Source organism: Sander lucioperca, chromosome 21, assembly GCF_008315115.2.
Source record: "Sander lucioperca isolate FBNREF2018 chromosome 21, SLUC_FBN_1.2, whole genome shotgun sequence".
NCBI classification, from domain to species: Eukaryota; Metazoa; Chordata; class Actinopteri; order Perciformes; family Percidae; genus Sander; species Sander lucioperca.
Genome location: NC_050193.1, coordinates 9,986,706 through 9,995,920, shown reverse-complemented (window position 1 = coordinate 9,995,920; position 9,215 = coordinate 9,986,706). Strand labels below are relative to the sequence as shown.

General features: G+C 41.1%; 1 protein-coding gene across 11 annotated transcripts in view; it reads right to left on the bottom strand.

Moving 5' to 3' along the window:
* Positions 1–327: 327 nt before the first annotated feature.
* The window catches only part of sun1 (Sad1 and UNC84 domain containing 1), a 32,556-nt gene continuing 23,668 nt past the window's right edge, over positions 328–9,215 (bottom strand). For 10 of the 11 annotated variants that reach the window (XM_035996588.1, XM_035996584.1, XM_035996582.1 and 7 more), the window contains 12 exons: positions 8,034–8,092; positions 7,190–7,392; positions 6,701–6,976; positions 6,502–6,594; positions 5,878–5,969; positions 5,577–5,721; positions 5,112–5,438; positions 4,870–4,954; positions 3,859–3,974; positions 3,135–3,302; positions 2,961–3,053; positions 328–2,156 (listed from right to left, as the gene is read on the bottom strand). In XM_035996588.1, the coding sequence (XP_035852481.1) occupies positions 2,040–2,156; positions 2,961–3,053; positions 3,135–3,302; positions 3,859–3,974; positions 4,870–4,954; positions 5,112–5,438; positions 5,577–5,721; positions 5,878–5,969; positions 6,502–6,594; positions 6,701–6,976; positions 7,190–7,392; positions 8,034–8,092 (1,774 nt within the window). In that variant the 3' untranslated portion in view covers positions 328–2,039. The remainder of the gene's footprint in view (positions 2,157–2,960; positions 3,054–3,134; positions 3,303–3,858; positions 3,975–4,869; positions 4,955–5,111; positions 5,439–5,576; positions 5,722–5,877; positions 5,970–6,501; positions 6,595–6,700; positions 6,977–7,189; positions 7,393–8,033; positions 8,093–9,215) is intronic. The other variant, XM_035996583.1, reaches the window with a different exon arrangement.

Below are 9,215 nucleotides of genomic sequence, written 5' to 3'. Positions count from 1 at the left end.
CTGTAATATAAATACTCGTAATCAACCCAACTGTAGATTATGCCTATAAGAAGCCCCTATATACCTTAATAACACATTACATTGATAATTCACTCATTCATTTGGAATAACTAAAGAAATGTCGCGTGTTTATTTTTTTAATTAGGGCCTACTTCTTTGGCTATCATAACACTACACCAAAACATTGTAATCTAAGAAAATGCATGTAAGGTAAGAAGTAAACATAGAAAATTTGAATTGTTATTTAAAAAAGAGAACATTTTTAATCTACAATAAAGAGCATAATAATCTCTTTAGCCATGGTCATATTATTTAAAGTCAGTGAAGTTCTTCAAAATTAAAGTCTTTATTGGAATATATTCCAAAGCTGTTAAGTCATCTCATGACTGAACAAAAATAGCCATTTATCTTAAAAAAAAAAAAAAAAGTCCCAAGGTAGTTCCAAAATGCACCGAACAGCTTTTGACAAAATATACATTGCAGTAACTCATAATTTGCCGTCACTAATTGACTTGTTAATAAATAAGATTGTGAACAAAACATTTTTTATACATAACATTTTAGACTTCCCCATATTTGCAACCAAAATTAATGACTACACACACCCACCATTTTTGAAAAACAAACTGTGAAGACCTGTGCCACAAACATTTCTCTAACAAGTCATTGCAGTGCATCCTCTGACATCAACAACCCCCCAAAACAAAGAAAAAAAAGCAAAACACAATGAGTAACAGTAGAAATAATGGTTGTAATACATTAATAAGTATGATAATGACAGGATGATTTCTTTTTTTTTTTTTTATAAAGGAACACTGATAAAAGCAGATATTATAAAAGGACCAACTATCAACAATGAAATATACAGATTACATTCCTTCCGGGTTTCAGAACAGAGGGAGCCCATGTGAGGAGGACGTTTAGAACTGAGCTAGAGGGAGACAGACAGAGGCCCCTCTTTATAAAACAGAAAAGAAAAGAAAAAAAAAAAAAAAAATCACTCAACAGGTGTAGTTATATTATTTAGCGTTCTACACTAAGATGTTGAAAGCTAAATAATTATTATTTAGCTTTCAACATCAGTCATTAGTAATATGAGATCCAGGCACAGGACCCAAACCTTCAGAGAGGACACTCACTCAAATCCATGATGCATGTAAAAAGTTAATGGTTCGGGAAGAGTTACATGCTAGAATTAATCCTGAAGTCCATCCATAACCATACACATATTTCATCTAATGTACAAAGTTAGGAGCCTGACACAGAGCTCAGGTCAGCGGTTATATAGTGTTGCTGTGAAGTTAAAGGATCATTTGCATCAAGCCTCCACTTGAGGAAACATTCAGCCTGTCCGTAGGCAGCATGTTCAGTTCCAAAAAAAAAAATGTTATGGCTATGTGGATGCATGATGCCGAGCCTTGAATGTAGTGAACCTTACATGTCCAGTAGTATACACCCACTGTGAGTGTTGTCCAGTCCTGCACTCTGGCCAAACAGCTCAGTAAAAGTCATTGCAGAGACTTGACAGCAATAAATGGGAGTGACATACCTGGACAGTGTCACAGGCAAACGGTGTAGTGGCTTTGACCCTGAAAAAAAGTAGACTAACAGGAAATCAAAGTTAACTACAGATCATTAAGAACAGAAACTAAAAGAAGACAGAGGCAGTGTGCAGTGTGAGGAAATGGTACGACTGTAATCCCCCATTTCAAGCGGCCACCTCCCTGCAGGAGTGGAAGTTGCTCCCACGGGCTGATTCAGTGCAAGAGGCCTTTTTACGAATGGGGAATGGGAGTTTTAGCTTCTTCTGTGATCATTTCCAGTCCCCATAAGGACTTTCTTTTCAATATGCAAAACACATGTTCATGATTCAGTCTGGGCACATTCCTTTAACAATCCACAACTTCAGTGTCTTCACATATTGTGTACAAAAATGTCCACAGAGTACTGCCAAGTTCCCTCAGTTTTAAAGAAGTTGGCTAGAACTATGTACAGATAGGGCGATAGGTCATATATGAGCGTGTATGGTAGGGCTTGGTTCACTGAGGCCGAGGTTCTCCATGGACTCTGAAGCGGTACATGCAGGTGTATTCTGGATGACCCCAGTTAGACAGCACCCGCACCTCGATGATCTGGAAGGCCCTGTCATTCTTTTCCTGAATCAGAAGAGGGGGGGGATATTAACAACATGCTGGCAGGCAATTAACAGATTTTTATTTGTAATAGGTTAGGAGTAGAGTTGTTCTGATAGAAGTACCGGATATGCCTCCGATACTGCCTAAAATGCTGGTATCTTCAGGGTACCCTCAGGGTTCTCCAAGTTGAGTTTAAGACTTTTTAAGATATTTTAAATACTAATATAATAATAAATAAGTGTGTTGTACTCTAATAACATAAAATGAGAAAAAATATTTGTCCCATTTAGAGCTCTTACGCTATGAAACAAAAAATAAATAAAAATAAAGTAAATGTAAATGTTACCCACACAAAATACTTATTTATGATGTTATGGCATTTTTAGAATATTACATTTAAGACTTAATACTTTTAAGATCCTGTGAGTATGCAAGTCTATGCACGATCCGATACCCTGTAATTTAGCCTTGAAAAAATTTATACTTTTAAGTAGTTTGTGTTCTTTTTCAGTTATGACCGACTGTTGAACTAGACAATAAAATAAAGTTCTATGGCATTCATTCTCTGTATGCATTTGTTCATGTTTTACAAAGGGTTTAACCTGAGCCAGGCCATACAACAATGACAGCAATCATATCACATCCATACAGGGTTAGTAGTATAGTAACAATAATAATAAAAAATATATATCTCTATCTCTCTATCTTAAATGCACTGGTATTGAATCGGTATCGGCAGTTACCCAAGTTCAGGTATCGAAATCTGTATCGGGAAGGACAAAATAGTATCAAACATCTCTAGTTAAGAGGTGCGTCTTAAGTTACCATGACAGCGAAGGTTTGCAGTGACTCCCCATCTTCTTCATATATGTAGTGCCCCAGCAGCTTCCCTTCTTCCTGGTACTCGTCATCTAGACCCTGTACGCAAACAAACATCAGTGAAAATAGGCAATCGTCACTGTGTCCAGGTGTAAGGCTTTATGTTAATATGTTTCTTACAAAAACAGTGAAGTTGCGTGGGGCGCTAGTGATGTTTCCGGTTGGGGACAGGGCCTTGGGGATATGCTCCATGCAGAAGGATGTGGGCAAGATCCTCAGGGACAACCGGATCACCAGATAACCCTGAGAGCCTTTAAACGCCCAGCAGTTACCGGGGTACACGTCGGGCTGAGGAGGGGAAGTGAGAGGAGAAATGCCAAAATAAGTTTCATAATAGCAGCTAAGACTTGTGACTGAGTGTTCCTACTAATCAGTTTTTATTTCCCAACAACAGTTAATTACTCAAATAGTTCATCAAATAAAGAAGGACCATGTTTGGATCTTAAATATATCATAATAAGCTTAAAGGATAGGTTCACAAGTGTTTCAAGTCTGTCTTAAAACAATAGTCATGAACATTTAAACAGGTTTTGCTAGCTGTAATCATTCCTCCTGTTCATTAGCCATTAGAAGATTCCTTCTTAATGTGCTTTTCCTGTAAATGATGGGGGGGAAAAGGTAAAATGAGGCTTCAGCACTGTGACTTAGTCAAATCAAGTAAATGTCTTCCAAAAACCAAAATTTCCTTTTTTTATTTCCCTGCTGAAAAGCGGAGTGATTACAGAAATCAGAAAGGGCCGTTTCAAAGTTCACATGACTATTGTTTTAAGACAGATTTGAAATTTTTTTAACCTGCGCTTTAACTAACCAACTAACATCATGAATATCTCCTGGTGAGGCTCACCTGGATGACGACACGTGGAGACTGGGAGAAGTACCAGAGTGGCAGGCCGAACAGACTCATGAGGGCCGTCTTGGTCTCATATGTCTCGGAGCAGCGAGTGCTGAGGATGCTGCCACCTGAACACACACACAGACGTTAAGAGGAAGCAGTAAACTTGAATTTCATTTCAAATAACTATTAATACACTTTACAATGATTGTGGAGTTCAAAATGGTGGAAGTTGAGGGTCAACCATACTGCACAGCTTGTGTGTACTGTTCCAACTTCAACAGCATTCTTATCCTTAAAGCCATCTGTCAACAATTAAGATGGGCATCATGTCCTTACATAGATGCACAGTCAGTCATTGTGTATTATGTTCTTGGACCTCTGGCTACTCTTATCATAAGGAGAGAGACTAAGGCAACAACGTCTACATTGACATTTGTCTTTATACTGTACACCCTGACCTAAGATAAATATTCCTCATGTTTGCTGATGTTTCCTCCTTATTTGGTCCTAGATGACACCAGAAGTTAGTCTGATAATCACCAGTTGGACCGCTGCTCCCTCTGCTTACCAATTTCCTGGGGGAAGCCCTTCGCCCACTAATAAACATGCAGTGAGCTGTGTTGATGCTCATGGTGCACTTAAATTATATAACAATTGATTAAAAACATTATTATCATGGACCATTTCTGTTAACACGTATTAGTTAAAATGCCCAAGCCTGCTATCTTTTTAAAGATTTTTTGGCATCTCAGCCTGTATGACAGACAGGAACCTCTCAATACCCACGCCCACTGTGAAGTGACTCTCTCCTGTATGTCAACAGAGCGTTCAGTAACACGCCTGACAATGGAGCCTGAGCTTTTGCTGTTAATACCCTGTTGTCCTCGAGCCTGACTAATGCCTGCACCCTTATTACGTAAGAGACATACATTAGAGCAAAGTGCAGAGTTATGAAACAGCTGGCTTGCTTACTGACTTGGATGGGGAGGCGCTGACATTTATGTGAGGCCTTTGTCTTACCTCCAGACTCCAGGGCGTAGTCCACCTGGCCTGTTCGATCCTGGGAGTAGAGCCTCAAAGCGTTTTGGACAATCAGCTTCACTTGCTAGAGTAGAGACCCAAGACAAGCGATAAAGCTTAAATCAGAGCCTCAAACACATGGCAAACACACATTTTTAAAGAGCTTAGTTTAGATTATATGATTTAGATGGAAATCCACAGCCATGATGATGTCAACAGTAGAACGTGTGTACGTTCATTACCTCTTCTGTCAGTCCTTCAGCAGCAGCACTGTGCTGGACAGTCCCGGTTACCGTTTGAACAATGGTCTTGGTTTGGGACTCAACCTCACCCAGGGTTTGGGCCCGGTTGAGCTCCAGCTGCAGGGACACGTTTCTCAGGATGCTCAGCTCCAGGGAGGACAGGGAAGCCTGCAGGTCGGGGGTGCTTACATAGCGCTGGGACAGCCAGAGGATCAGAGACTCAGGCACCTCTCCCTGCTCCTCTCCTGACCCACCACTGCCGAAGAACAGGGCCTGCAACTCCTTACGCACCTGGGAGGACACCTGGGAGGACACCTGGGATGATATCTGGGAAAAGGATACACAGAAATCTAATGAATAAAGAAATGCAGTAGAAACTACATGTCAGGAAAAACTATGTACGTAACTGCATCACAGAAAGGGCAGATTAAAGCCCAAACAGGAGTCAATATTTGTGTTACTTACTGTCTCCTGCAGTGTGTCCAGCTGCTCACACTTGCCCTTGCATCCCACAACACCCTGCAGGTCCTGTCGGATTTTGCCCAGCTCCACCTCAAGTCTCTGCACCTCCACTAGCAGAGCATCATGGTCCTCCTGCTTCACACCCACACTGAGTGAAAGACAGAATCTACATGTGAGCTGCCGTAATCTCTGACAATTTGCGCACAAAATGGGAATAGCACATATTAATAATAAAAAAAGAAAGAAATAGAATCAGTCAACATGTGGACTTGGAAGGTTTACTTATTCTTCCTGGTTTTTGTACCTGGCGGGAACTGTGTCTGCTGATGAAGTGACAACCTCCTTCTCTCTTTCCTGCTTCTCGAGCTCATACTGCTGCTGCTTCTGTTGCACTGACTACAACAAATACCATGTAAAAGGATTACTGAAAATTGCAGAGAAAACACAAACTACAATAACACCCTTTCATAAGACATTTGATACAGTACCACTGTTCCTTTGTATACAGACTTATCTCATGCTATTATAAAAGATTTTGGTAGTTAATAATTTGACTCCAGGCTTTGTACGACTGCCTGTGCTGGGTTCCTTTTTAATGTTTAACCCCTACGCTTACATTCTGTACTTTATTATGGATTATAATCTTGTGCTTGTTTGCTTTTATGATTCATCTACTTCATTTTTGCTTCTATTTATAATTTTGGCAGTTGTAATGATTCACTTTTATGACTTATTCAACACTGGGCCCAAGGAGAGTCGAGTGAGGAGAGTTGACAATTAGACATTTATACGTAACACTGGCACAAGTGTGGCGGGCGCGCCTGTAAAATAACAAATGTAACAAACAAATGTAAAATAAATAAGCCATCTCGCATGCATGTTTTTAAGAGGTTTCTCAGTGGAGAAGCAGTGAATCTGCTGAACGTACCTCAGTCTTGGCAGCCAGAGTGTTGAGCAGCAATTCTAAATCAGCCAGCCTTGTTGCCTGACCCTCTTGGAGCTGTTTCTGCTGCTCTGCACTCTGCATGGAGAAGGGGTAAAAAGAAAAATGTGAGATAAACGTAAACCTTTTGATCAAAACATCACTGTTGTGTGTTGTAACTGAACATTTATCCTCAGCTCTTTACCTGTGCTCTGTGTGTGCTCTCCTGCGTCAGCTCTCCCCGTAACACGGCAAGTCTCTGCTCCAGCAGGGAGGACACCCACAGTCCCAGGCTCTCCCTGTCCGTCTGAGTGTGAAGCTGCTCCCTAAGGGTGCTGTACAGACCCAAAACTTCCCCGTGACGCTGCTCCTGCTCCTGGTCACCCTGCTGGACTCGTTCCCAAAGCAGAGTTAGTCGTTGCTCAATGCGCTCCAGTCGCTCCAAGTCCACACTAGAGACCACCACAGGGGGGATGGACGGCTGAGGAAGAGAAGGTTTGGAATAGATACAGAAAGAAAGTTGCAAATTGAGGTGACTTCAAGACAGTCCTGCATTGCACCAGACACACAATAGCATTTTATTTATTTATATATATATATATATATATATATATATATATATATATATATCTCTCTCAACAATCACACAGTGCTTTCTAATTATTATTTAGAGCTATTCATTGTTTCATCTTACTAGTGCCTGTGAGACCGGGGTGGCTGGGGTCTGCTCCACTGGAGTCTCTGGTGCAGGGACGGGGACAGAGGCAGGAACTGGAGAAGAAGCTGGCACCAAGTTAGCCAGGAGGGTGAAGGGAGACGCAGGACGCCACTCGGTTAGGTTTATGGCTGGGAGGTAGGCGAGAAGGGCAGCAGTGGACGGACCCCACAACCATAAAGCTGCATATAGACATTACATTGTGAAGGTTAAACCACACCTCACCTGCTGGTTGGTCATTCATAACAAACTTACGATGTGCGGATAAACTTTGTTCAAACCCTTCAGAAATGCATTTTAAATTCTGGTCAATATCACAGATGCTAAATAGGCTGAATTGTGGTTAAATGTGTATAAAGTAATTCACTTTTATATAATATTTACATTTAATGTGAAGCTGCAGCTGCATGGTGTCTTGTGTTTACTATTTCCTTTAATTTAAACATCATACACAGTAGCTGCAATAAAGTGTTGGAACAAGCACATCATTATTATTATAGATACACAATAAAATTGACTTTAAGGGACAAGCTTGTAAATGATGGAGTAGTTCACCAGGTTACCAGAAAAAAAAGAAAGAAAGACATGACTGCGTTTATGTTTTGCTGATGTGTTAAGTATGTGTGAGCAGTGCTGAACCACAGAGTGGAGTAACTCACTAAAAGCCCAGAAAGGCTGACCTGAATCTGGTTATGGATGTGCAGCATACTCTGGGGATGCGTGCTGGTTAGGACAGCTACTGCCTCACTACAGAGTGATGTTTCTCTGTATGTGCTCACTAAATGGGTTACACCTGTTATAATGCAACTTCTTATAAACTTACCGAGGAGGAGCAAAAGGGGCAAAAGGAGCAACAGGAGCCTCCAGAGTTTGGGAAGGCATCTGAAACACAGAGTCACACAGTGGTCAGATAAACGCACAACTGACAAGAGTATGTGTTTTTAATTCAAAAAGACAAGAACCTTTATGAATCAAATCTGTCAAAATACATCAAAGGAAAGCAGGCATGGTTCCTCATGACAATACATGTTGAATTATCAATCAAAATGCAGTATTTCAAGACACAAGGTTGATAATTCTATCACGATTGCTTTCACAGCTCTGAAAATTTGGCCACTTGGGGGCAGCAGAAACAACAACAATAACATAATATCAAGTTATTAAGTTCACATGGGGAATGTGTTAGCAAACAGTTGCTTTATTTACACATCCAGCAGTTATGGAGCAATATTATGATTCATGTGGAGCTGTGTTTCTGGCCACCTAGTGAATATAAGTACAATATGCACTCGCTTTGCTTGTGTACCAACTGCTGAGGGAAATATCTGGCTCTTTAGCTGCTAAATGCTTCACTATGTTCACCAGCTACTCGCTAACTGTGTGTCTGCTGTTTGGTGCAGAGCAGGTAGTGTAAAGTGCCAACCTGGTCTCACGCCAGTTCGTGAAAAGGTCACGTTATTTTGATTTATTGATTTGTGTACAGGTCACAATTTTCTCGTTTATTTCGTGTACAGGTCACGATTTTCGAAAGTGACCATTTCACGAACTGCCATGACACTGGGCTGCTCTGGGGAACGCCACAACGGGGAAATGAAATGCCACACGCCGGCGACAACAACAGGACGGTTGTGGTTAGGAAGAGAATAACACGGAAAGGAACTGCAACACGCGGGTCACGATCCCCGGTCTCCGGGGTGAAAGTCCTGTGTTGTCTGACTCATCCACTGCCCCAACCAACCTCCCTGCGCGGATTTTCGCCTTATCAATACTAGTCACTACTGTAATCGTTCTGTGATCACGAAATATGCTTCCCATTGAAATACATTACTTTAAAATTCGTGCTCACCATACGAAAATAACGACATTAACGTGTTCAGTACACAAATCAATAGATTCAATAACGTGACCATTTCACGAACTGCCATGAGACTGGGCTGAAAGTGGGTTTTTAGAGCTTTTTGCTGAAACAACAGTTGTGAGCAGTGAGGGTGAACCAAAACTAGTA